Source organism: Ovis aries, chromosome 25 (assembly GCF_016772045.2).
Source record: "Ovis aries strain OAR_USU_Benz2616 breed Rambouillet chromosome 25, ARS-UI_Ramb_v3.0, whole genome shotgun sequence".
Taxonomy (NCBI): Eukaryota; Metazoa; Chordata; class Mammalia; order Artiodactyla; family Bovidae; genus Ovis; species Ovis aries.
Window position 1 is genome coordinate 25,912,017 of NC_056078.1, and position 27,432 is coordinate 25,939,448.

The 27,432-nt window shown below is 52.0% G+C and overlaps 1 protein-coding gene across 6 annotated transcripts in view; it reads left to right on the forward strand.

The window, feature by feature from the left end:
- Nucleotides 1-27,432, forward strand: part of PALD1 (phosphatase domain containing paladin 1) — an 88,110-nt gene that overhangs the window by 31,433 nt on the left and 29,245 nt on the right. For 5 of the 6 annotated variants that reach the window (XM_027962460.2, XM_027962462.2, XM_060406589.1 and 2 more), the window contains 11 exons: nucleotides 13,918-14,131; nucleotides 19,261-19,363; nucleotides 20,611-20,790; nucleotides 21,807-21,971; nucleotides 22,830-22,990; nucleotides 23,192-23,267; nucleotides 23,947-24,098; nucleotides 24,442-24,541; nucleotides 24,745-24,837; nucleotides 26,728-26,823; nucleotides 27,258-27,386. In XM_027962460.2, the coding sequence (XP_027818261.1) occupies nucleotides 13,947-14,131; nucleotides 19,261-19,363; nucleotides 20,611-20,790; nucleotides 21,807-21,971; nucleotides 22,830-22,990; nucleotides 23,192-23,267; nucleotides 23,947-24,098; nucleotides 24,442-24,541; nucleotides 24,745-24,837; nucleotides 26,728-26,823; nucleotides 27,258-27,386 (1,440 nt within the window). In that variant the 5' untranslated portion in view covers nucleotides 13,918-13,946. Of the gene's footprint in view, nucleotides 1-13,917; nucleotides 14,132-19,260; nucleotides 19,364-20,610; nucleotides 20,791-21,132; nucleotides 21,273-21,806; nucleotides 21,972-22,829; nucleotides 22,991-23,191; nucleotides 23,268-23,946; nucleotides 24,099-24,441; nucleotides 24,542-24,744; nucleotides 24,838-26,727; nucleotides 26,824-27,257; nucleotides 27,387-27,432 lie in introns of those variants that run through there. The other variant, XM_027962464.3, reaches the window with a different exon arrangement.

Below are 27,432 nucleotides of genomic sequence, written 5' to 3' on the forward strand. Positions count from 1 at the left end.
CCTGGTGGCTGTGGACAGCGTCTTCTGTATTCCTTGAGCCGCTGTGGCCCCAGTATGGGCTGGACTCATGGGATCCTGGTGTTGTTGACCTGCCGGAGCACGACCAGAAAGAACTTGATGTTCTCCTGAGAAAGGAGGAAGAAGGAAGTTGTGCCTTGCAGCTTGTGGTCATTGAGGGCCATCCCTAAAAATAACGGAGTGTGCATTAGTCAGGATTAGATTTGGCTGCGAGAGGTAGGAAAAGCCAAATGACAGTGGTTTACACAAGATGGAAGTTTATTTCTGTGTCCTGTCTGAGCCCGGAGCTCTGCGGTCCAGGCCACGATGTGGTGTTTCTGCTACACAGATTCCCGGGGTGTGGCTTCATGTGCTCACAGCTCAAGACGGCTGCAAAATGTCAGCCATCATGTCTGTGTTCCAGGCAGCAGGCTGGAGGAAAGGAGTAAAGGGGGCTTATAGGGAAGGATCCAGAATTTGCCAAGGACACTGCCCCTAATGTTTCATTAGCTAGGATTAGTCACCTGGCCCAAGTAGCTGCGGGGGAGATCAGGAGTTTGGCCCTGGCTGTAGGCAGCCACACGCTCTGCTAGCTGCCCTGTCCCTCGTCCGGTTTGTTTAATACAGATGAAGGGAGGGAGGGGGGCTGAAGGCAATGTGGGCCTTCCTTTTTTTTGTGGGGGGGCTATGCATCTTGTGGGATCTTAGTTCCCCAGCCTGGAATTAAACCTTGCATTGAACCCCTTGCAGTGAAAGCACAGAATCTTAACCACGGAACCACCGGGGAAGTCCTCACTGTGGGCATTTACTGGAGGTTTTTCCCAGGCTGAGAAGCTGGGCCAGTGGTTCAAAGGTGGCAGAATCTCCATGAGGGAGATTTCTCTGGAGGAGGCCAGTCCTGCCTTGGGACCAGAAAGCCACATGCTCTAGGACAAGAATGGAAGCAGGGGCTGAGCCTAAGAGAGAAAGGCTTTCCAGGGGCTGGAGCCAGCCCGATGGAGTGGTCACAATGAGGGAGGTGGGCCACCTTCTTCTCAGAGGGTCGGTGTGTGCTGAGACAGTGTGACCTTGTCTGGGCTGCTGGGGCCTGGGGGAAGAGGACACGCTTGGGAAAGATGGAAGACCCACAGGTGCAGGGACACAAGTGGACCGGATACAGTGCTCATGGGGCTGGCCCAGGACGATGGCTAAACCGGAGCATGGTCCCCACCTGGCCCATGGCCTGGAGGGTGGCAGGGGCCCCTCCAGGGGCATCCCGCAGCACCCTGTTGTTGGGCATATTTGGGTTCTCTGGAGATCTGGAGCTGTATTTGAAATTCCTTGACGTTCAGGTCCTAGCAGCTGATGAGAATGGAAAGAAAGAAAACCACAGGCCTCAAGCACTTTGCCTGTGTGGACTGAAGACTTTGTCTTTCCAGATGAGATGCCTTCTCTGAGGCTTCAGTGAGGGGAATGTGTGGGAAGGTAGCTTCTTATAAGGTAGCTAAATATTTAAACGTTTTTTAATTTTAAAAATACTTTAAATACCAGTTTTTTATTTTGAAAAATTTCAAACCTACTGAAAAGTTGAAAGAAGAGAACGCAAGCCCCTCCTCACCCGTTGCTAGTATTTGTTCCCTCTGCGTCCCACTCCCTAAACCGTATGAAATTCACAGACGTCAGGATCCTGTACCTGTAAACTTCGGCTTGTATCTCCTGAGAATGAGGGCATTCTCCTCGTTTCCACATTTCATTGTGGCATCCAAGGAAGTCAGCTTATTTATCCAACAAAATATAATCTATGTTCAGATTTTCTGACTTCTCCTCAAGATGTCTATTGTAGCCCCCTGCCCCCATCTCCAACCTAAGGTCCCATCACATAGGCAGAGCTTCCTCTCAGGACAGCTGACCCACCATGGGGAGCTCCTGAGGTAGGGGGCTCCCTAAACCTGGAGGCAGACAACAAGGGGTGCTGGAAAGGGCGCTTTTCCTTCCTGAGGGTCCCAGATTCCAGGAGCGTGCAGGCCCTACTGGAGCCTCTGGTGACACGTGGCAGGGTCTTTGCTGGCGGCAGGAGCCCCCTCTCTGTTCTCCACCTGTCAGGTGAGCTGAGAGCGACGCTCGTTTGCCCCTCATAGAGAGTAGGGGCCTGCTGTTCCACCTGCAGCTTCTCCCAGCCCAGGGGTCCACCTGCAGGGTGATCCCCTTACTCTGACCTTGGCCCCTACTCACTGCAGTCCCTTAGCAGGCTGCCCAGTCGCTCTGCCCTGCCTGCCTTTGTCCCACTTCAAGTTCCATCTCTTGGGGCTCCCCACTGTTTGCAGGCCGAAGTCTGGAACTCAAGGCCCGCCTCACAGAGGCAGCCCACTGCTGAACATATGGCATTATTTCCAAACATTCATTCACCTTCTGATTTTAATTTTAAACCTTTTTTTTTCAGTTTAGAAAAAATGGAAACATTTCAGAAAGATATTCAGCTGGTGAAGTTCTCCTGCAATCTCAGATCCCAGATAGCTTCATTTTATTTCATTAAAATATTTATTTCCTTATTTGGCTGCACTGGGTCTTAGTTGCAGCAGTGGGATCTTTAGTGGGGGCATGCAGGAACTAGTTTCCTGATTAGCGATTGAATCTGGGCCCCTTGCATTGGGAGTGCAGAGTCTTAGTCACTGAATCAGGGAAGCCTCTTTTAATTTTTTTGAATTGACCTCATCCTAGTTTTAAAGAGGCTAAGGAGCAGAGATTGTGTGAAGGGATGGATCTGGGTGACCTGCCAAAGACATGAGGTGATGGGCCACACAGCAGAAACCAGATTTCTGCCTCTGCTAAGCCATATAGCCTGGGGAAATTCACATAGCTGGCCCTGCTTAGCAGTTTTCTTTTGGGAAAGTGGGAGCCATAAACCCTGTTCACCTGCCTTGAGGGTTGTTGTCAGGAGCAAAGACAGAGAAACAACAGAGACACCCCTCCAGGCTGTAGAAATGGAATGATTATCATGGGAACATGAATGACCATAGGCAGAGGGCACGCGGGTGGCAGACACCGAGCTGAGGGTGCACTGGGGGACTAGGGGTGGGTGAGGTGTTGGCTACACTGGGTGGGGAGCTGTGACCTTTGTCCAGCTTTGAAACTGTTGCGAAACATTCCCAAAGTAATAATGTTTGTTGTAGGAGATTTCGAAGTGGTGAATAAGCAAAGATAAATAACCATATTCACTCCCCCAGCTCAGAAATAAATACTATAATGTTTAGACATCTTTCCACCTTGTGTGCCTGCTTGTTGAGGACCATCCTTGGTCCTATCAACAAGGAGCTGGCCAGGGTGAGAGGGTGAAGTGATGGAGCTGATTTGTTCCCTCAGCAAGTGTGTGTCTGGTTCTTCCCTGGAGCCAGGCAGCGGGACCCAGGACATAGGATACCCACTGCTGGGAACAGCATGCAGTGGAAGAGAATGGAGAGTCCCATTTTGTGATGCTCAGAATGGGCAGTGGGAGCTGAGAGATGCGGGTGGGTGTGTAGTCAGGGAGAGGGTCCTGGAGGAGCTGGCGGATAGGATGTGGAAGGGTGGGGAGGAGGGCAGTCCTGGTGAGAGAGTCCAGGGTGGGAGCATGTTTCCCCACACCCTGTTGTGTGGGCTGAGACTGGTCCTTGATGTCAGGCGCTCTTCTGTGGTCCTGGAAGATGCCCCCAAGTCGTCACGTGTTCATCTCAGAAACGTTTCCTGAGCATCTCCTGGGACCCATGTGTGATTTGGTGCTGGGGCCAAGCCGTGGGCACTTTAGGCACCGACCAGCTCTTGGGAAGTTGGGGAGGCTACTGCTGTAGACATAATCCCATTGGTGAGGCAACTGAAAAGTAAAAGGAGGTCATGAGCAGAAGTGCTGAGGGGATGGAGTGTGGACAGCCAGTATTGCCAGGACCTCAGAGAGGCTTCTGAGGCTGGACATTTGAGCCACGACCAGCGGAAGGGGCAGCCGCGTGAACAAGCTCAAGGGTGTTCCAGGCAGAGGAGTGGTGGGTGCTCATGAGGAGGAGAGGGCCTGTGGTGTTGGAAGGAGGAGGTGGACATGACCTGTGGCTGGAGCATCAGAGCGAGGGGAGGGGGCTGGGGCCTGTCTGCCGGGGTGAGGGCTTTGCATGTCACAGTGTGATGGACGGAAATGACATGACCTCCGCCTGAGTGCCCTCTGCCTGTGGTCGTCCGTGTTCCCATGGTAACTATTCCTTTCCTGCAGCCTGCTGGGGCCTTTCTGTGTCTCTGTGGCTTTTCTATCTGTGCTACTGACAACAGCCCTTAAGGGAGGCGAGACAGGGTTTATGACTCCCACTCTACAGAAGAGGAAGCAGCTAAGTAGGGCGGACGATGTGAGTTAGGGCTTTAAAGATCCTTTTGGCTGCTTTTTGGAGGATGGGTGGCAGGGGGACAGAGAGAAGGAGGAAGCCTTCTTTCCTGGAGGCTGCTATTGGTAGACTAGTCAGGGGCCAGTGACCAGCGGTGGCAGAGCAGTTGGACTGACTAAAGATGCGGCTGGGTTTTCAGAGCAAAGAGAGGACTTGCCCAAGGCTCCAGAGAAGAGCTAGACTCTCTTGGTTCTTTTCTCTCTCTTTTTTTTTTTTAATAATTTTTTTATTTAAAAAATTTAAAAAAATTTATTGGTTGTGCTGGGTCTAGCTCGCTGCACGTGGGCTTTCTCTAGTTGCACCGAGTGAGGGCTGCTCTGTAGCTGTGGTGTGCAGGCTGCTCATTGCAGAGGCTTCCCTTATTGCGGAGCACAGGCTCTAGGTGTGTGGGCTTCAGAAGTTGCAGCTCCCGGGCTCTAGAATAATGGCTTAGTGGTTGTGGTGCACAGGCTTAGCTGCCCCACAGCTTGTGGACTATTCCTGGACCAGGGATCAAACCCATGTCTTCTGTGTTGGCAGGCAGATTCTTTACCGCTAAGCCACCAGGGAATCCCCTCTCTTGGTTTTTGACTAAGACCAGAAGCAAATTGAAACTTTCCTAGGTGGCTTACTAAAACAGAGTGAAACGGGGAGACTTACAATTGTGTGTTTCTACAGCAGGGCAGCTGCTGTGGCCCAGCCCCGCTCGGCCCTCTTGTTTGCCCAGCATGAGAGCCAGGGGATTACCGAGCCCACTTATTCCTCCAGACTTTCCTTTGATAGGCAGTGTCTAGATGTGGCCCTGGTCCTGGCCAGGGAGGGTTAGATCTGGTACCAGTCCGTGGTTACAGGGAGTGGATATGGAGAAGGTGGGGAGAGAGTACAGGAAGCCTGGGATCTGGGGTGATGTGAAGGGCAGCTAGTGAGCTGTGCCCTGCTGTGTGTTGAGCTGGGCAGGTGTCACCTAAACACATTCGCTTACTTCATCCCCAGATGATCCAGTTAGGGAGCTGAGTTATAGTCGGGGTTATAGAGTTTATAGTTGGTGAAACTGAGTCCCGGAGAAGTTAAGCCACGTGCCACGTGACTAGCACGCGGTAGGGATGGGAATTTCGGCCCCAGAGTCCGCCTTTCACATTAAGTTTTCTGTCTGCGTCTGTGCTTAGTCGCTCAGTTGTGTCCGACTCTTTGCGACCCCAAGGACCGTAGCCCGCAAGGCTCCTCTGTCCATGGGATTCTCCAGGCAAGAGTACTGGAGTGGGGTGCCATGCCCTCCTCCAGGGGATCTTCCTAACCCAGGGATCAAACCCAGGTCTCCCACCTTGCAAGCAGATTCTTTACCATCTGAGCCATCACACTGAGTTGAAATCACTGTTTCTCCAACTAGGCGTGAGGATATTGGGGAGTTCTCACTTTTCTGTTGAAGGGATTTGCTAGCACTGCCTTCCTGGGGTTTTCTCATGCCCCACACAGAAGGTTATAAGTTCATACCTGCCACAGTCACTGGGCTCAACTCTGAGGAGTCTGAGCTGACCAAGGGGGACCTTCAGGGGCCATGGAGGACTTGAGACTCAGTAGCACCGTCCAACAGGAATATGGGTTTCCCCGCTATCCGAAAGTAGTGTTCTTTGGAAGTTTTTTAGCTGAAATGGCGTTAAGCGGAGACAGAATGACCTTAGGACACCTCTTGCTGATGGACGCACAAAATGAATGGATGTAAAGCACAGATGCTCGCCCTGTGGTTCGGAGCTCTGGGGCTTGATGCTGAGATGCAGAGAGTGGCTCTGGGAAGGATTTTGGCGGGGCCACTCTTCCCACATAGGGTGCACGGCCTCTGTTGTGTCTCCTGCAAGACAAATGCTCAATGCTATTTTTATCTTCCACTTTTTTTTTTTTTTTGTAAAAGCAAAATCCTCTTTGGATTTCTTTTGGTTAGTGAAAACAGTTATTAATGTAGGTCTTTTGGAAGAGCAAAGTGGCATAAAGCGAACTTTCAAAAAGATGGGGGATACCTGTAGAAAGTAAGCCACATGTTTTTTCAATTAATGGTTTATAATGTGATAGTTTCATCATATTTGTCACTTTTAAAAAATTGATTAAGTTTTTGACTGTGCCATGCAGCATATGGGGGTCTTAGTTCCCTGACCAGGGATCAAACCCATGCCCCATTCAGTGAAAACACGGAGTTATGACCATTGGACTACCAGGGAAATCCCACATGTCATTTTAAATAGCCACATAAAAAAGTAAAACTAAATAGATGAACTTAATTTTAGTAACATATGTTCAGTTCAGTCGCTCAGTCACGTCCGACTCTCTGTGACCCCATGGACTGCAGCACACCAGGCTTCCCTGTCCTTTACCTTCTCCTAGAGCTTGCTCAAACTCATGTCCATTGAATTGGTTATACCATCCAACCATCTCATCCTCTGTCGTCCCCTTCTCCTCCTGCCCCCAATCCCTCCCAGCATCAGGGTCTTTTCCAATGAGTCAACTCTTTGCATGACGTGGCCGAGTATTGGAGTTTCAGCTTCAGTATCAGTCCTTCCAATGAACACCCAAGGCTGATCTCCTTTAGAATGGACTGGTTGGATCTCCTTGCAGTCCAAGGGACTCTCAAGAGTCTTCTCCAACACCACACTTCAAAAGCATCAATTCTTCAATGCTCAGCTTTCTTCACAGTCCAACTCTCACATCCATACATGACCACTGGAAAACCATAGCCTTGACTAGTGGACCTTTGTTGGCAAAGTAATGTCTCTGCTTTTTAATATGCTATCTAGGTTGGTCATAACTTTCCTTCCAAGGAGTAAGCGTCTTTTAATTTCATGGCTGCGGTCACCATCTGTAGTGATTTTGGAGCCCAAAAAAATAAAGTCTGACACTGTTTCCACTGTTTCCTCATCTATTTCCCATGAAGTGATGGGACCGGATGCTATGATCTTCGTTTTCTGAATGTTGAGCTTGAAGCCAACTTTTTCACTCTCTTCTTTCACTTTCATCAAGAGGCTGTTTAGTTCCTCTTCACTTTCTGCCATAAGGGTGGTGTCATCTGCATATCTGAGGTTATTGATATTTCTCCCTGCAATCTTGATTCTAGCTTGTGCTCCTTCCAGCCCAGAGTTTCTCATGATGTACTCTGCATATAAGATAAATAAGCAGGGTGACAATATACAGCCTTGACATACTCTTTTTCCTATTTGGAACCAGTCTGTTGTTCCATGTCCAGTTCTAATTGTTGCTTCCTGACCTGCATACAGATTTCTCAAGAGGCAGGTCAGGTGGTCTGTATTCCCATCTCTCTCAGAATTTTCCACAGTTTATTGTGATCCACACAGTAAAAGGCTTTGGCACAGTCAATAAAGCAGAAATACATGTTTTCCTGGAACTCTCTCGCTTTTTCGATGATCCAGCAGATGTTGGCAATTTGATCTCTGGTTCCTCTGCTTTTTCTAAAACCAGCTTGAACATCAGGAAGTTCACGGTTCACGTATTGCTGAAGCCTGGCTTGGAGAATTTTGAGCGTTACTTTACTAGCGTGTGAGATGAGTGCAATTGTGTGGTAGTTTGAGCATTCTTTGGCATTACCTTTCTTTGGGATCGGAATGAAAACTGACCTTTTCCAGTCTTGGCCACTGCTGAGTTTTCCAAATTTGCTGGCATATTGAGTGCAGCACTTTCACAGCATCATCTTTCAGTAACATATGTTATTTAACCCCAATAATATCAAAAGACTATAATTTTGACATATAATCAACTGAACTAAACATATAGTCAACAATACTAAGTTGTTAATGAGATGCTTCACCCTTTTGGTACTAAGTCTTTGAACCCAGTGTTTTTTTTACACTTGCCGTGCATCCCAGTTGGCAGTTACTGTATTGCACAGCGCAGCTCCAGAGTCTGATTGATGGGTGTTAGTCTGACATGCATGCTAGCAGCTGATTTTTATGGAGTACTCACTGACCAGGCCCTGTTCTGCAGGCTTGTCTAATTACACGGTGGACCCTTGAACCCCACAAGTTTGAACTGCGTGGGTTCACTTATGTGTGAGTTTTTTTCATAGATACCTGCTGTGCAGTCTGTGGTTGGTTGGATCCATATACTCGGTACATACCTTAGATTGCATGGAGGGTCAACGTCTCTAACCTTCGTGTTGTTCAGGGATCAACTCTATTGTTTACCCTTCATGGCAACTCCGCAGTGGAGGTACTACCACTGTCCCCATTTCACAGACATGGCAACTAAGGTCCAGAGAGGTAGCTTTGAGGTTTCACAGTTGTTGAGTTCTGGAGTTAAGGAGGAAGAGGTGATGGGAAGGAGCGAGCTCCTCTTGTTTTTAACATTTATTTAGGTAAACTTCATACAACAGAATTCACCCATGTTAAGTGTACAGTTCAGCATTGCCTAATGTGTGTAGTTATGTAACCAGCCTATTCAATATATGGAGCAATTCCATCTCCCAAAGGTGCCCTCAAGCCCCTGTGTGTTGGACTCCCGTGTCCCTGACAACCATCCATCAGCTTTCTGCCCATAGGGTTTTACCTTTGCTTGCTGTCATACAAATGGGACTATATAGTTTGAAGTCTCTGAGGCTTGGTGTTTCTCTTAGTATGATGTTTTCAAGGTTCATCCCATGTCGTGTGTATATCAGTTACTTTTTCCTTTTTTAAAATTGCTGTGTAGTATTCTGTTGTGGGCTTCCCTGGTGGCTCAGGGGTAAAGAATCTGCCTTCCAATGCAGGAGATGTGGGTTCAGCCCATGGGTTGAGAAGATCCCCTGGAGAAGGAAATGGCACCCCACTCCAGTATTCTTGACTGGGAAATCCTGTGGACAGAGGAGCCCGGTGGGCTACAGTCTATGGGGTTGCAAGAGTGTCACACACAGCTTAGCGACTAAACAGCAATTTCATTCTATAAAAGTGCACCTTTTTTTCATCTGTTCACCAGTTGATAGACTTGTGGGTTGACTTCTGTTGGGGCTATGATGAATAATGCTGACATGGTTTCATTTCTCTTGGGTAGTTAGCTACCTGAGAGTGGAAGTGCTGAGTTACGTGCGTGTTTCAATTTGTAAGAAACTACAATGCTGTCTTCCAAAGTGGCTATGCGACATCACACGTAAGCACCGTGTCTCCAGCTCTTCCCCAGCTTTACTAACACTCGATATGATTGGTCTTTTCAAGTTCGTCATTCTAGTGCGTTTTGCTAATGATGTAAGATGCTGAACAACTCATATATGCTTATTTGGCATCCGTATGTGCCTTCAAATCCTTTGCCATTTTAAATTGGATATTCTGTTAACTTAATACTGAGTTGTAAGAGTTGGCACCTCTTTTTTCTTGCTGCTGTTATTCATTCGCTGAGTCATCTCTGACTCTTTGCGACTCCATGGACTGCAGCCTGTCAGGCTTCCCTGTCCTTCACTGTCTCCTGGACTTTGCTCAAATATCCAGTCATCTCATTCTCTGTCATCCCCTTCTTCTCCGGCTTTTAAACTTTCCAGCATCGGGGTCTTTTCCAATGAGTCGGCTCTTGCTATTGGGTTGGGAATAAATGAGATATGTTAGGTGCTTTGCTGTCAGAGGTCCACCCGTTGGTCCTCCTGGCATGCCCCTGGGTCAGTACTCAAGATCACTGGCTATCTCAGGTACCTGTTAATCCCCTCCCCTTTCTGTTCACCCCAGGTAGGCATGGGAAACACATACTCACCAACAGCCCCTGACTTGGCCAGCGGTATAGTGTCTGCCCAGCACAATCTCCCTGCGCTCACAACAAAGGCTCCCCTTTGCCTCAGGCTGGAGTCAGCATGCCTAGCCAGGGGACTTGGGATGGGGGCTAGGGGCCTTGGGTCCCCCTTCTTTCCTTATGACCTCTTCCATTATGACTTGGAGCTCACCGCTTTTCCTCCCTGGACCTCAGTTACCTCATCTGTAGAAAGGGAAGTTTGGACTAGTTGACTCCAGGGATATAGCTACTCTGAATCTGCTCTTGTGCTTTGGTGATGGCCATTTGTGGAGGTTCCTGTGGTCGCAGCATTCCTTAAGGCAGGGCTTAGGATTTTGCAAGAGGGTCTTGTGGGCAGGAAAGGCAAAGAAAGGAATGGGGCAGGGTGATGGCTGGCTCAGGAGCAGATGTCCAGCTTTCTGCTTCAGTTGCAAGAGCCAGACTCTGGTTTGGAATAGCCACCATTCATCTTTTCCAAGCTCACAGGGTTTGACAAGCTGGAGATCATGGTTTCTGTGTCATGTCCAGGACAAAGGATAGAGGGGAGGTGGTGGTTTGAAACAGAGATGGAGAAACTGAGACCAGAGTGGTCCTGGGTCTGATCATTATGTGGTGGTATGAAGGGAGTGATGAGAACAAGCCACGTTTCCAGATGCCTGCAGAGCCACTGTGTGATGCGAAAATGTCTCTGAGCTCAATGGTGACTATGTCCTGGGCTCCGACAGGGGCAGCCTTCACTCGTGATTGAAGGAAATGCTTGCTTTTAGTCAGAAGTTAGGAAACTAAGGCATAAATGTTTGCAAACCATCCAGGCTCATAGGTCCTCCTATCTTACTGTCTAGTCTCATCCTAGTCTACCCCTGATTCTCCGTCTAGCAGAGGATTGAGCAGTAGGGACCTCCCCCACATCTGCCCTTGCTGGCCCCTGGCCCTGACCGTGGATAGCAGTGGTATCACCACTAGGACTGCCAATCTTAGGAGCCAGACCCATGTGGAAGTGGCCTTTAGACTATCTCATCCTTCACTGTCACTTTGTGATGGGGACAGTGAGGCCCAGAGGGGAAATGTAAGTTGCTGAAGGCCCCAGAGCATGGGGCCTGCAGGATGAAGGGCCCTGGACTGGTGAGGCTCACTCTAGACCGAGTTGAAAGAGATTTTTGGGGGGGAGCTGCAGAGGGAGAAACCTGGGAAGCCTGGGGCTTCCCCCTCCTGTAGATATTTCGGAGACAGGTCAGCTTTCAGAGGCTGCGGTCCTTCCCCCACTTCTGCAGCCTACAGCTGTGCACATCTGTGCTGTCTCTGGGCCGTCCTTTCAGGGACCGGCTGGGGCCTGTCATCGCCTCTGAAGCCTGTGAGAGACTAGAGCTGGAGCTGTGGGGGCGGCGAGGTAGAGGTGTCAGGCCCAGCCGCACCCCGTGGGAGCAGGGCTCGGCTTTGGCCTGGCAGCTGAAGCCAGCTGTTGCCTCCTGCAGGTCTTTCCCATGGCCCGTCCATCACTCCCTCCTTTGGGACAGCCACCGAGCCCATTCTTGGAGGTGGCTGTTCCTGCCCTCACCCCCACCCACCCTGCCCGATGCCTCCTTGGCCCAGGCTGCTGAGAGGGGTCTGGGGAACGTTGAGGAGCCATGGAGAGAAGGTTCTGGCTCTGCTGACAGTCAGCAGGAGATCCACTGTGGGGCCCTTCACCTTCTCTGAGCGCCTGAGTTTCTGTTTGGAAATAAAGGCTTAGTCCTTGCACCTTGTACCAAGAAAAAGAAGAAAAGAGAGAAAAATGAGAGAGAGAGATTGGCCTGGGTGTGGAGAGCTGTGACAAGGCTCTTATAAACACAAGGTGTGCATGTTAGCAGACCTGTCACATGCCTGCTGGGAGTTGTCAAGGATGACAAGGCTGGACTGGAGAGAGAGGGGACCCCTTCCAGACTGGGGAAGGAGAGGCAGTGGTTGGGGTGCTGAGGGGGGACAGAATGAACAGTTATTCTGTCTGGGTGACTCTGGGAAGGGGGAGCCTGAGGGCATCGCCCTGGAAGGCTTGGGGAGCACTGCCTTGGGACCAGGAACTCTGACCCCTGGGGAAATGAGGGTGTGGTGAGCTCAGCCTTCAGAGTGACCTGCTTCCCGGGCTCCTTGCTGACTCCTGACCCCACCATCCACTTCCTGAAGTGCTGCTGCTGCTTATGAGAGGGCAGGGCTGGGAGTGTGTGGATGGTGGGGAACAGCTCATGCCCAGATTAGGGCAGCTTGGGGAGGGGAGCAGAGGGGAGTCATCAGGTTCTAAAGACTGTTGTCCCTGTGCTTTCAGAATGGAGGGCTTCCCTAGTGGCTCAGATGGTAAAGAATTTGCCTGTCATTGCTGAAGACCCAGGCTCAATCTCTAGGTCGAGAAGATCCCCTAGAGAAGGGAATGGCTACCCACTCCAGTATTCTTGCCTGGAGAATCCCATGGACAGAGGAGCCTGGCAGGCTACAGTCCATGGGGTTGCAAAGAGTTGGACCCAACTGAGCGACTAACGCTCTCAGGGTGCAGGTGGGAGTGGGAACCAGCAGGCAGGGAACTCCCTCCCCTTCCTGATCCTGGGCCATCAGTGCCGTGGAGACCAGCTGCCACTGGGCTCTGAGAAAGTTCTGTGAGCCTGTCTCCCATGTCTGTCGCCCTCTTCTTTAGTCTGTGTGGAATTCCCAGCCCCTTCCCTTCCCAGCAGCCCTGGTTCTCGGACCCCTGAGCCAGTCTTCCCCACACCCTCTGCCAGCTGTTAGTGGCTCTCCTGGCCTGCTTCTGCAGCCATTCTTATGTTTTAAGTAGGTTTTACTACCCAGTGTTCAGAAAATGCAGATAGGAAAAAGGAGATAGTAAAAACTGTCTGTAATCTCATCACCAGGTGATGACTTGGTATTCGCCCTCCCAGACCTTTCTCCTGATTTGTGCTCACGAATTAAAATGGATTATATCCTATGCTTGCTTTGCAGCCTGTTCCTCTTCCCTTCTGGTTGCCTAGCTTTCTTTCCACATCAGTCAATATATTTTTAAGGCTGTTTAACATTCCACCTTAGAGATGCCCCATAATTTATTCAACAAATCCCCGGTTGCAGGCCATTTCCAGTGTTTTGTTACTATAAATAACATTGTGATCAGCAGAACACCCTTGTAGCCCACTCTGCACACATCCTTCACTGCTTCCCTAGGAGAGAGCCCTGCGGTGGGAATTGTGAGACCACAAGGATGCCCGGCATGCCGGATGTCGGGCAAAAGCTTTGGCTGTTGAGATGTTGTTGGTGATGTAGATGTTGTTGATGCTGAGGTTGTTGATGTAGAGTTCAGGGGCCTTGATCTGCTGAGAACTCACCCCGTCTGGACTTCCCTGGCCTCTTTTGTGACATTCACAGCTATGTTCTGTTCCCATCCAAACCCTTCAAAGCCATCTCCAGACTTCCCTCTGCCTCTGGTTCTCCCTCTGGTGACAGCCTTCCCTTTCTCCCGATCTGGAAGGCCTGGTCTCGATGTGGCCTGACCCAGGTATTTGGAGCCTTGGGTCCTGACCTGGTGGGGATGGTTAGCTCTTTTCTGTCTTATGTTCACTAGGGAGGGGTAAACTGTAAGGGGTCAGGGCTGTATCTGTTATCTGTCCATGTCCATAACTCTCCCCAAAGCAGTAGCAGAGGGCCAGGCACAGGGTAGGCCTCACCCAACACGTGTTTTGCTGAGTGACAGCTGCAGGGTGAGTAGGCCCTCTCTGGGCCTCAGACTGTGTTCACAGGCAGAGGTGAGGGGTGGGCTGGGTCCCTTCCTGCTGTGGCTTTTCCCATCCCCTCCTTGATCGCACCTCCTCTTACCCCACAGGTCTTGGGTCCTGAGGCTGCCAGCAGACTATGGGTACAACAGCCAGCACAGCCCAGCAGACGGTCTCGGCAAGCGCCCCCTTTGAGGGCCTCCAGGACGGTGGCTCGATGGATGGTCGGCACTCACTCAGCGTCCACTCCTTCCAGACCACAGGCTTGCACAACAGTAAGGCGAAGTCCATCATCCCCAACAAGGTGGCCCCCGTCGTGATCACGTGAGTGGCAGGACAAGTATGACCCTGTCCCCAGAAGGCATGGCTGGGGGGAGCTGCCTGGAGGGGTGGTGGCATACAGCACTTAACGTCTCCAATCTGCTTCCATTGAGGAAGACACTGAGGCCCAGAGAGGTTAAGCAGTGTGTCTGGAGTCACACAGCAAGTGGGTCGCAGAGCTGCTGTCTTTTGGGGTTCTCTTAGCAAACACCCTCTTCCAACAACACAAGAGAAGACTCTACACATGGACATCACCAGATGGTCGACACCAAAATCAGATTGATTATATTCTTTGCAGCCGAAGATGGAGAAGCTCTATATAGTCAGCAAAAACAAGACCGGGAGCTGACTGTGGCTCAGATCATGAGCTCCTTATTGCCAAATTCAGACTTAAATTGAAGAAAGTAGGGAAAACCACTAGATCATTCAGATATGACCTAAATCAAATCCCTTATGATTATACAGTGGAAGTGAGAAATAGATTTAAGGGACTAGATTTGATAGATAGAGTGCCTGATGAACTATGGAATGAGGTTCGTGACATTGTACAGGAGACAGGGATCAAGCCCATCCCCATGGAAAAGAAATGCAAAAAAGCAAAATGGCTGTCTGGGAGGCCTTACAAATAGCTGTGAAAAGAAGAGAAGTGAAAAGCAAAGGAGAAACGGAAAAATATAAGCATCTGAATGCAGAGTTCCAAAAGAATAGCAAGGAGAGATAAGAAAGCCTTCCTCAGTGATCAATGCAAAGAAATAGAGGAAAACAACAGAATGGGAAAGACTAGAGATCTCTTCAAGAAAATTAGAGATACCAAGGGAACATTTCATGCAAAGATGGGCTCGATAAAGGACAGAAATGGTATGGACCTAACAGAAGCAGAAGATATTAAGAAGAGGTGGCAAGAATACACCGAAGAACTGTACAAAAAGATCTTCATGACCAAGATAATCATGATGGTGTGGTCACTCATCTAGAGCCAGACATCCTGGAATGTGAAGTCAAGTGGGCCTTAGAAAGCATCATTATAAACAAAGCTAGTGGAGGTGATGGAATTCCAGCAGAACTATTTCAAATCCTGAAAGATGATGCTGTGAAAGTGCTGCACTCAGTATGCCAGCAAATTTGGAAAACTCAGCAGTGGCCAAGACTGGAAAAGGTCAGTTTTCATTCCAATCCCAAAGAAAGCCAATGCCAAAGAATGCTCAAACTGCGGCACAATCACACTCATCTCACACGCTAGTAAAGTAATGCTCAAAATTCTCCAAGCCAGGCTTCAGAAATACGTGAACCAAGAACTTCCAGATGTTCAAGCTGGTTTTAGAAAAGGTAGAGGAACCAGAGATCAAATTGCCAACATCCACTGGATCATCGAAAAAGTAAGAGAGTTCTAGGAAAACATGTATTTCTACTTTATTGACTATGCCAAAGCCTTTGACTGTGTGGATCACAATAAACTGTGGAAAATTCTTCAAGAGATGGGAATACCAGACTACCTGACCCGCCTCTTGAAAAACCTATATGCAGGTCAGGAAGCAACAATTAGAACTGGACATGGAACAACAGACTGGTTCCAAATAGGAAAAGGAGTACATCAAGGCTATATATTGTCCCCCTGCTTATTTACCTTATATACAGAGTACATCATGAGAAACGCTGGGCTGGAAGAATCACAAGCTGGAATCAAGATTGCTGGGAGAAATATCAATAACCTCAGATATGCAGATGATATGACCTTTGTGCAGAAAGTGAAGAGGAACTAAAAAAAGCCTCTTGATGAAAGTGAAAGTGGAGAGTGAAAAAGTTGGCTTCAAGCTCAACATTCAGAAAACAAAGATCATGGCATCCGGTCCCATCACTTCATGGGAAATAGATGGGAAACAGTGGAAACAGTGTCAGACTTTATTTTTTTGGGCTCCAAAATCACTACAGATGGTGACTGCAGCCATGAAATTAAAAGACGCTTACTCCTTGGAAGGAAAGTTATGACCAACCTAGATAGCATATTGAAAAGCAGAGATGTTGCTTTGCCAACAAAGGTCCGACTAGTCAAGGCTATGGTTTTCCAGTGGTCATGTGTGGATGTGAGAGTTGGACTGTGAAGAAAGCTGAGCGCTGAAGAATTGATGCTTTTGAAGTGTGATGTTGGAGAAGACTCTTGAGAGTCCCTTGGACTGCAAGGAGATCCAACCAGTCCATTCTAAAGGAGATCAGCCTTGGGTATTCTTTGGAAGGACTGATGCCAAAGCTGAAACTCCAGTATTTTGGCCACCTCATGCAAAGAGTTGACTCATTGGAAAAGACTCTGATGCTGGGAGGGATTGGGGGCAGGAGGAGAAAGGGACGACAGAAGATGAGATGGCTAGATGGCATCACCAACTTGATGGACATGAGTTTGAGTGAACTCCAGGAGTTGGTGATGGACAGGGAGGCCTGGTGTGCTGCGATTCATGGGGTCGCAAAGAGTCGGACACGACTGAGCGACTGAACTGAACTGACTAGGTCATATTACTGATTATGTCGTGGTTGCCAAGGAGTGTAGGAAAGGGAGGAGTGGCTGGCCGGGGGGAGGTTGGGATACTCTTTTGAAAGTAATTTTTTGCTGAACTTTTTAAAAGGAAGTTTATGTACTTCAGTTCAGTTCCGTTGTTTTACTTAGATACATAAAATTTAGAGTTTTTCTCCCCACAGTCTGTAATTATGGTTCAAAACTGAGGTTGACACCAGGCTGTTATAGGGCCTTGGGCTGAAAAAGCTGGAAGCTGTTGGTCAGCTTTCCTGGAGGGCCTTCAGGGACTTTCCTGGAGACTGCTGCAGGTTTGTTCTGGCCCTGTCCTTTGAGAGACCTGGATACCCTGCATGTGTCCTGTGGGCCAGGGGAAGGAGCGGGTGCCGAGAGCCTGAGGCCAGGGAGCCGGGGGACACTGGCTCTGTTTCCTGGTCAGTTGGGAAGCCTTGTTTTTCCCCGCATCCACCCACTGGGCTCTCTGCCTTTGGACCCCTCCAGGATGGAGGAAGGTAGACAGGATTAGCTAAGAACTGGATGTGTTCCATGGAGTGACGTTTGGTGGAGGCCTGGCAGATGGGGCTTTCTGTGTAAGGAAAACTGAAGGAGTGATAAATCCGGCCTGCTGGCCTTGGGGCCTGACAGGAAAGCTGTAATCATAATACATTACTTTGCTCGTGATAAGGGGAGGAAGGAGATGTTAAATAAAAGGGACCTGATATGTAGTCTTTTGACTAGCACACGACAGAATTTGGTTTGGGTCTTGATCACAGTGTTGGAAATCCTGGGCTCATCTCTGCCTCTCCCCTGCTCTGTGACCTTGGGCAAATCCTTTTCCCTTCTCATAAAGGCTTAGTTTCCTTATCAGGATATGTGGGGATGACATTCAAAAAATTTAAGCATGGCGTGGCTCAGAACATTCTCTGGCCTGCTGTAAAAACCCACTTCAGTGGTATTGTGCGTGCCTCCTAGAGCCAACTGTGACCTAGTGATCCTTGCGTTGTGGCTTGTTTGTGGTAGAAGGGACCTTAGAAAATCATCCAAAACTGGGGCTGGCAAACTGTATCCTTCAGGCCAAATCAGGTCACTGCTTGTTTTGGTAAATAAGTCTTTGTTGGGACACAGCCACGCCCACTCATTTGCATATCATCAAAGGATGGTTAAGGCTGCAGTGGTAGAGGTGAGTAGTTGTAGCAGACTGTGGGGCCCACAAAGCCTAAGTGAGTTAAGTGAAGTTGCTCAGTCGTGTCTGACTCTTTGCGACCCTGTGGACTGTAGCCCACCAGGCTCCTCCATCCATGGGATTCTCCAGGCCAGAATACTGGAGTGGCTGCCATTTCCTTCTCCAGGGGATCATCCTGACCCAGGGATTGAACCGAGGTCTCCTGCATTGGAGGCAGACGCTTTAACCTCTGAGCTACCGGGGAAGCCTTTAAAGTGTTTACTATCTGGTCCTTAGTAGAAAAGGTTTTCTGACTCCTGATCTAATCAATAGGTTTTTAAGATCAGGTATGAAAACTGACCTAGATATAGAAACTGGGAGTTTTGGGAAGGCAGGATTTGCCCGCCATGGGTCATGTGTGAAAGGGAGACAGAGCTGGCTGAGGGACCCCAGGTCTCACGACTCCTGTCTAGTGCTCCCCACCCTACTCATTCCATCACCTTGCCTATCCTTTTCTAAAGAGATGTCAGACCCCAGATCATGAGCCCTGGGAGGCTGTGTCTGGTTCATTGTTATAATCAGCACAGAAGCATTTGGGGTCTGTAATGCACAGCCCTCCCTCAGGTTTAGCATCTTCAGAAATCTGTGTTTTGTTTGAAACGGCCCTGGGTGGAGGTAGAACTCTTGCTTGTAATAGTAATTAGATTACTAGATGATGAGAGTCCCTGAGGCACTGTGCTAAATAAGCAGTTACTTCACTGATGCTTTGTCTTCTCACGGCAGCCCTTAGGAGGTGGGAATTCCTGGAGACTACAGACTAAGTAACTTCAAAGCAGTGGAGTCAAAGTCATACCCAGGCCCCAAGGCCTGTGTCCTGAAGCACTGCACTGTGCTGTGGGATTGTCAGTGTGGGGGCTCTTCTCAGAGACAATCTGATGGAGGGACCATCTGGGGCCAAAGTAAGCCTTGTTTAAGGAGGCTTTAAACAAGACGGCAGCTTCTCTCTACACAAAAGTCCAGGAGGCATTCCAGGCTGGAATGCCTGCTCCATAATCGGCCAGGCTCCTCCTTTTGTGGCCCTGCCATCACCAGCATCTACCTCCTGCCTTCACTTTTGGGTGCTTGCCAGAGGGAAGGAAGGAAGAGTAGAAAGAGTATGTCTTCTTTTCTTTAAGGGAATGGCCCAGAAGTTGCATACTTCTCCCATCCCACTGGGCAGAACTGAATCACATGATCATACTAGGTGCAAGGGAGGCTGGGACTTATAGTCTCCAGCTGGATGGCCCAGTCACAAATTCAGGGAACTATTGCTGAGGGAGAAGGGGAGAGTGGATACTGGGGGACAGTAGGCAGCGTCTGTCATAAATGCATGTGTGGGATGGGGTGGCCCTGCTGTGGGCCTGGTGAGCGTGGAGTGTGTCCTGGCCACTGTGCTTGCCTGACGCCGTCTGCATCCTGCCCCGGCAGGTACAACTGCAAGGAGGAGTTCCAGATCCACGATGAGCTGCTCAAAGCCCATTACACCCTGGGCCGGCTCTCAGATGCCACCCCCGAGCACTACCTGGTGCAGGTGAGGCCAGGCCTGCCCCTCTCTCCGTTCCTGCCTCCCGCCCCTCCAGCCCTCCTTCCTCTCAGGCTCCCTCCCCAGTCTCCCCCTGCTTTCCCCATGGCCTCCTTCTCTGCCTCACCCCATCCTCTGGGACCCTGATCCCACTTGCTCTCAGTCTCTGATACCCTAGGGCCTGTGCTCGCTGCCCTGTGGGGACCCTGCTCTTCTGTTCCCATGTGGCCCTAGCCTGGCCACCCGCCCCCCCCCCTCTCTGAGCACCAAAGAAGACGCACATGGGAACCTGAAGGGCTTGGGGCCCCAGACTGCTCTTCTCAGGCTAGAAATCGTCATCCCATGGTCTTTTGAAGCTTTAGGGCTTCTTTGGTGCATAGATAGAGATGTAGGCATAGACGTACATCTATCTAGATCTGTCTTTTTTTTTTTTTTATCCTTATAATATCCCCTGGAAAGTAAAGTCTCCAAGGGCAGATGAGTTTTCATGTGTTTTGTTGACTGCTATAGTCCCAGGTCCTAGAACGGTGCTTGGGTAATCATGTAGGTGTTCAAAAACAGTCAGTGAATGAATTAATGATAGTCATGATGATTAAACTGTATTTGTTGAAAGAGGGTCTGGGTGGGAGGTCGTGGTGGATGGGGAGGTGGGTGAACGGGTGGATGAGATGACTTCATGGTTTCTTTTTGCCTGGGAATGAATCTCCTGGTTCCTCCTGCTCCCACCTGACCCCTCTTTTCTCTGTGGTCTGCGTCCCCAGCTGGGGAAGGGAGAGACTTGCCCCTATGCATAACTGCAGGCCCCTGGGAAGTGGCTCACACTTTTCTCCTAGCTGGTTGCTGGTGCCCCAGCTGTGATTCCCTACTTGAACCCCTTCTCCATGATCTTTGCCTCTGGGTGAGAGATGTTTGTTTTCTGCCCTGGGGGCTGTAGGCACGCCCTGCAGGCAGCTTTGGTCTCAGTTCCCTGTCCCTGTAGTGCTTCTCCCTGCTCTGCTCCCTCAAGTCCTGGCTCAGATGCCACCTCTGGCCTGAAGCCCTCTTTGGTTCTCCTTCAGGAAGAGTTGTCTTCTCTCTTCCCACGCTATATGACACCCCTGCTGGCATCACTTTGCCCACGAGGCTGTAGACAACCTGAGGACCATGTTCCCCACCCCATCTCCCTGCTCCCCATCCTCTGGGGCCTGGGGTAGAGCCTTGTCTGTAGAAGACGTCCCCGCGGCATCTGAGTGACCCCTGTGGCTCTCCCCTGCCAGGGCCGCTACTTCCTGGTGCGGGATGTTACTGAGAAGATGGACATGCTGGGCACCCTGCAGAGCCGTGGGGCCCCCAACTTCCGGCAGGTGCGGGGCGGGCTTGCTGTGTTCGGCATGGGACAGCCCAGCCTCTTGGGGTTCAGGCAAGTCCTCCAGAAACTCCAGAAGGATGGACACCGGGTAAGCATGGCCGTTTCCCAGGCAGGGGCCAGTCCCCAAATCTGGGGAAATGGGTTTCCCGGAGGGGCAACTGCAGAGGCTCTGGAGGGGCCTGGGCATATTATGGGGGAGGTGGTGACTGGTGACCAGGGCCAGGTGCTGCCAGGCCTTGAAAGTCAATGGTCGTTGTGCTCAGCATGACGGGGAAATTCTGGGCAAGTGTTTATTGTGTTATCCTTTATGGACATGGGAGCCCCGAGGTCAGAAGCCCCTCTATACACTCATAGGATGATGATTACAGCTAAGACTTATATCCTCATGTTGACCCTACATGGGTGGGGCAGCTATTGTCCCATTTTACAGAGGAGAAAACTGAGGCCCAGAGAGGATAAGAAACACAGCCCGCGAGTGGTGTCCCAAGACCCAAACCCAGACCTCTGGACTCCATGTGTCTGCTTTGCATGACTCCTCTCTCCGCCTGCTGTGGCGTCTCCAGGACAGAGGTGGAGGGTCCACTGTCATTGCAGGCTCGTAGTGGGCAGTCTGATTTAACCTGGGTGAAGATGGAGAGGCTTTAGTGAACCAGAGTGACGAGGGGGTGTTAGCTGAGCCTGGATCCCACTCCATTGTCCCAGCAGGTTCTCGAGGGTAGAGCCTGCCCACCAGCTCCCTCTGTCTGTATGGTGCTCAGTGAGTGAGTGATTGCATGGTGGTGGTGGGCATTCATGTCTTCAGCTGATGTTTATCAGCACTTGATTTACTCAGGGCTCTATGTTAGGCTTTGTGGGGACATGAAAATGACCAGGACATGCTTCTACCTGCAAAGACCCTGTAGTCCATAAAGGGAGAAAGCTGTAAAGAGGAGGGAGGGTCAGGAGCTGGTGGCATTTGGCCTGAGCTTTGTTTCTGGGGTAAGATTCAGGTTGCAGGGGCAGAGTGGGGTGGTGGGCCTTCGAGGGGGCCCGGGGAAGGGGTGGTGGAGCGGGTGTCCATGCTGGATAGTGGTGATGGCTCCTTCCTCCTCGGATGCCCGGCAGGAGTGTGTCATCTTCTGTGTGCGGGAGGAACCCGTGCTGTTTCTGCGAGCTGCTGAGGACTTTGTACCCTACACGCCTCGAGACAAGCAGAATCTTCAGGAGAACCTCCAGGGCCTTGGACCCGGGGTCCCTGTGGAGCGCTTGGAGCTGGCCATCCGGAAGGAGGTGAGGGCCACCTGTGTGGGTGGGAGGCCGCCCTCCTGGTAGCCTCGGGCACCTGAGCTGAGCCCCAGCCCGCTCTGCTCTCACCCGCTCATGCTTGCCCACTTAGCTGTCCCACTTGGGCCAGTGGCTGCTGCAAGGCCAGCTCAGGGGCACCAGGGTAAAGACTTCTCTTCTCAGCTCTGTTTGCCTCTGCTCTTTCCCCACCCTGCTTTTCTCCTCCAAACTCAGCATTCTTATTTAGAAAAGGGTCAGGTGGAGGGCAGAGAGTACTTGACTGAAAGTCCCAAGACCAGGTTCAGCCTTCCGTGAGCCGTGAGGCCTGGGCTGGGCCGCTTCTCTCCCTGGGCCTCTGTTTCTGAGGTTCCTCTGGCCTCCTCCTTCACAGCATGGGGACTTGTCCAGGTCTCTGGGGCTGTTCACACACCACAGAGCTGTGTTAATAGTGTATAGAGGTCATGGTGTCCCCCCTCCTCTGAGACATCCCCAGGCAGGAGCAGAGGTCGCGCTGGCTGTGGTCGTTTCCCCGTCTCCTCCTCAGGCCTCGCCCCCTCCAGCTCCCAGCTGACCAGCTTCCTCCTGTCCTTCAGTCTGGCGGTTTGGCCAGTTCCTGCTGCCCACCGGGCAGAGCCCTCCGAGCCTGACCGCGGGGTGGGACGCAGCAGCTGAGGCATAGCTGGCTGCCCTCGGGCCAGCAGTCCCTCCGGTCCCTCCAGCACCGCCAGGGCGCAGAAAGCGCCTCTGGCTGTAGCTCTCCCTGGAGGGCAGGCAGCCTGTCCACGGCCTCCGTGTGGCTTAGGCGCCTACAGAGCTCAGCCAGCAAGGTCCGTCATGGCCCTCTGGCCCCTGGCCTCCGTCTAGATCCACGACTTTGCCCAGCTGAGCGAGAACAAGTACTTTGTGTACCACAACACCGAGGACCTGCGGGGGGAGCCCCACGCCGTGGCCATCCGGGGTGAGGACGACGTGCACGTGACCGAGGAGGTGTTTAAGAGGCCCCTCTTCCTGCAGCCCTCCTACAGGTACTGGGGGCCAGGCCTGTGTGGAGGCCCCAGTGTGCTGGGCATGGGTGCTCCCTGGGCCTGCTCTCCTGGTGTGGCCTCAGTCTCACTGTCTGCATGTTGGGCTGAGTCCCCCATGCCTCTGTCTCCCCTGGGAATGGTGGATGTCTGGGGTATGGGGTGTGTGGCTTACCTGATGGGCTGTTCCCTGTTACCCGGCAGGTACCACCGTCTGCCCCTGCCAGAGCAAGGGGCCCCCCTGGAAGCCCAGTTCGATGCCTTTGTCAGTGTCCTCCGGGTGAGTGGGGTCTGGAGGAGTGGTGGGTGCGCAGGTGCCTGGAGAGTGAGCCTATGTCAGGGCCCTGTCTCCTTGGAGGTGCTTGGGTGGTGTGTCTCCTGGAGGAAGGCCGAGGGGGTTGTGTGTGTCTGTGTGTGTGTGTACTTGTATACTGTCTAAGGACAGAGCCCAGCACGGAGCGTCTGCAGGACTGGGCTCTCTGGCTGTGGCTCGGCTCCTCACTTTGTTGTGTGATCCTGGGTGAATTTCCTAACTCTTCTAGGTCTCAGGTTCCTATTTCTTTATTAGAGCTACAATTTCTTACCCGTGGGTTTGCAGCTGGTATTTCCTGAGGACCCGTGTTGTAGTCTATGCGCCCCTGGGAGGTCGCCGTACTGAATCTGCAATGTAAACTGCATAGCAGTGTAGCTGCGGCCCTGAGTACCCTCTGAGTAGTTCTCACCTCCAGGGCCTCGCTGAGCCCCCTGGAGTGTGCGAAAGGGGCAGGGCCTGTGCTCCTGGGGCTGGTGGAGCAGGCTGAGCCATGGGATTGCTCCAGAGGCTGCTGGTCTGTCCCCATCTTGCCACAGACCGGGGGAGGCATCAATGACATGATGCCCCTCCACCCGCATCCTAACTTGGTCCTCAGCTGAGGGCTTTCTGGTCACACTGTTCCCTGCTCTTCACGGTCCTTTCCCAGGAGACCCCCAGCCTGCTGCTGCTCCAAGATGCCCACGGGCCTCCCCCTGCTCTCCTCTTCAGCTGCCAGACGGGCGTGGGCAGGGCCAGCCTGGGCATGGTTCTGGGCACACTCGTCCTGTTTCACCGTGGTGGGACTGCCTTGCGGCCGGAGTGAGTGGCATGGGAACCAGTGCCCCAAAGGGCTGCGGGGATGAGGGGTGGAGGGGGCGGGCCTCCCCAGGATGCTGGGGACACATCAGAAACCCAGAGCTACAGCTGGATATCATGCATTGGCAGCTCCTTTCCTGGTTTGCATGGACTTCCCTGGGTGACCTGGAGAAAGTCACTTGACCTTTCTGGCCTCGGTTTCCCCAGCAGGGCAAAGGCCTGTTGTTTCCCCTACCTGATTTGGAAGGGAAACTTGAACGTGTAGTCCAGTGCAGTCCAGGTGAATGGGAGGGTGTTGACGGCAGCCTTCGGGAGCGCTGATTATGCTGTTGTCCCTGCCTGTCAGGGCTGCCCCTGTGAAGACCAAGCCTCTGTCCATGGAGCAGCTCGAGGTGGTCCAGAGCTTTCTCCACATGGTGCCCGAGGGGAGGAGGATGGTGGAGGAGGTGAGAGTGGGGACTGGGCAAAGAGCTGGGGGTGGGAGCAGTGGGGAGCACTCGCTGCCCTTGCCGAGGAGCTCTCCTCCCCAGCCCTCCCGTCTGAACTGGTCATTCTCTTTGCCCCTCTCTGCTGCCTCCTGCCATCTTTCCTTGGCCCTGCTCCCTCCCTGCCTCTGTCCTCTCTCTCCTGCCCCGGTCCCTGACTCCAGGTGGACAGAGCCGTCGCCGCCTGTGCAGAGTTGCACGACCTGAAGGAAGTAGTCCTGGGAAACCAGAGGGAGCTGGAAGGCAGCCGGGCACAGGTGAGGCGCGGAGAGCTGCTGCTTTCGCTGGAGCTCGGCAGCCTCGTTGGGTGAGGCCTGTTGACTGGCCCGTTTCAGCCTGGCTTTTCTTGATTGCTGCTGCTGCCTCCATGAGTAGAGAGCAGTTTTCAGAGGAAGGGGAGATAGGGAGCTGGGCCTGCAGGAAGAGAGGAAGTTTACTTTCCCTGATTAGGACCCCTCACTGCAGAATAAACAGGATGGAGGAAGGGGCTGCTGGCGAGGTGCTGAAGGCCTCTGACTGCAGACGCTTTCCAGGCTGCTCCGGGCCCCCTCTGCAGATGAAACGCTTGCTGTTTCATTGGGAAGGCTGGGGTTAGGTCCAGCCCATCTTCTGGAAGAGCAATGCGCTCTGGGCTGTCTCAGCAGGCCCGTGCCCGTGCTCTGGAGAGAGGAGGCTGGCTTGACAGTATTTGCACACAGCTCACGGAAAGAATCTAAAGCCCACAGAGCCTTTTTCTTCTTTAATGCTCAAAGAAATACCTTATAAAAGCAACATTATGGAAACTTGAGAAATCAGAGAAGAAGTAAAGCTGCCCGTCATCCAAGCACAGCTGCTAGGAGCGTTTGGGGCTGGCTTCCTTCAGTTTCCATGTTTCTGATGTTCTTCTGGGGCTTGCCCAGGGCATATTCGCATCCTGTTTGTTTCATGTAACCCTGTCTGTCTTTTCCATGTCATCCCTGCTTGTCGTCGTTGAGATTTATTGCTGTGGAACCAAAGCCATTGTGAGGCTCGGCTTTCCCTGGGCTGTAGGTTAGGAGCAGGGCTCTGGCCTGATTACCGGGCTTCCGTTTCTGGCTCGGCCACCTACAGGCATGTGGGCCTTCACTGCTCTGTGCCTCAGTTTCCCCACATATAAAATGGGGCCACTAGCAGTAACTACTCCGTAGGGTTGTTGTGAGTTAGGGGAGCTCAGGCCATAAAGTCTCAGAAGGGAGCCCACAGAGCACCTGTTCCTGGGCACCCCCTGCTGTGATGTGCAGCCCCTTCCTGTTGCACAGTGGGGTCACCAGTGTACCTACTTTGCATGGAACTGCTTCATGCAAATGAGGCTCTTTTGTATTTAGGATTTTCCGCCTTATAAGGTCTGGATTAGGACTTGACAGACTGTGGCCTACAGGCCAAATCTAGCCCACCACCTGTTTTGATAAGTAAGTTTTGTTGACAGGAGATCTCACCCATCCATTTACGTGCAGGCTACGGTGGTCCTGTGCTGCGTTGGCAGTGTCGAGCTGTCACAACAAGGATCTGGTAGCCCGCAAGCCTAGAATATTTACTGTCTGGACTTCTTTAGAAATAAGTTTGCTGACCTCAGGCCTAGATTCCCAGAGGTGGGATTAAACTTCATCCAAGGGCATGGCCTCTTTTTCTGGGCCTATACAAATCTCACTTACCCTCCAGAAGGTGGTGCTGACCCAGCAGGAGAAGTCTGAGGTCCACAGGTGAAGAGAAGGACCCTTGGAATTCTCTGTGACAGCCGCCTGCCCAGTGGATGCTGGGGTGGGGAGGGTTACAGCTCTTAGGCGGGGCCTTTGGCTCAGGGATGGGTGTTTATACACTTTGCTGCTTCAGCATGGATTGTGTGGGTGGCACTGGGGCCATGCAGCGAGGCCCAGCCTCTCTGGGCACAGTCTCATCGAGAACTGGAATGCTTGGTCCAGCAGCAGCTCTGGTCCCTGAACACGGATAAACCACAGCAAATGGGATAGAGTTAGGTGCTTGCAGGAACTTCCAGCCTGGCAAAACAGTGTTATGAAGGGCAGGGTAGGTTGCCCTCTGGGAATTTCTGAGGCTTAACTTCCAGGGATGGGGTTGGGTGGCCTGAGCTGCCCCATCTTCACCGCTGGCCCTTCTGGGTCCCTCCCTCTCAGGGAAGCAGCAGCCAGCCCGCTGTCCAGCAGAGGGCGGTTCAGAGCCTGGAGCGGTACTTCTACCTGATCCTGTTTAACTACTATCTCCACGAGCAGGTGGGGCTGGGGGATGAGCGGACACACACTCCCTTCTCCTGGGGCCCCTCAAGTCTCCCCACTCGGTGACTGGCATGGGGTCAGTGGGGACCTTTGTGGAGCTGGGGAGGGGAGTGGGGACGTTCGCTGCTTTCAGAGGAAGGTGGGAATGGAGGAAGCAAGGAGAGACCCAGATGGAGGGACAGTCCCTGAGCAGGGCAGCCAAGGAGAGGCCCCATCTCTCTTTCCTCTGGGTCCATCTCTGTATCCTTAGCCAGGGCATCGGGGCCTGGAGGGATCTCGCTCCGGACATCCTGTTGCTCTCTCCCCACCCCCTTGCCCCTGCTCTGGGCCATGATGGGTGTCTCCTGGGTCCCCCACCATGGGGTAGGCAGGAGGAGTTTGGGCTGGCCCCGTGCCCCTGAAATCCCGTCTCTCTCTGCCTCGGGCTGCAGTATCCGCTGGCTTTTGCCCTCAGTTTCAGCCGCTGGCTGTGTGTCCATCCTGAACTGTACCGCCTGCCTGTGACACTAAGCTCAGCGGGGCCTGTGGCCCCCAGGGACCTCATCGCCCTGGGCTCCCTGGTGAGTGTGCCTGACTGACTGGGGAAGTGGGAGTGGGTGTGGGCTG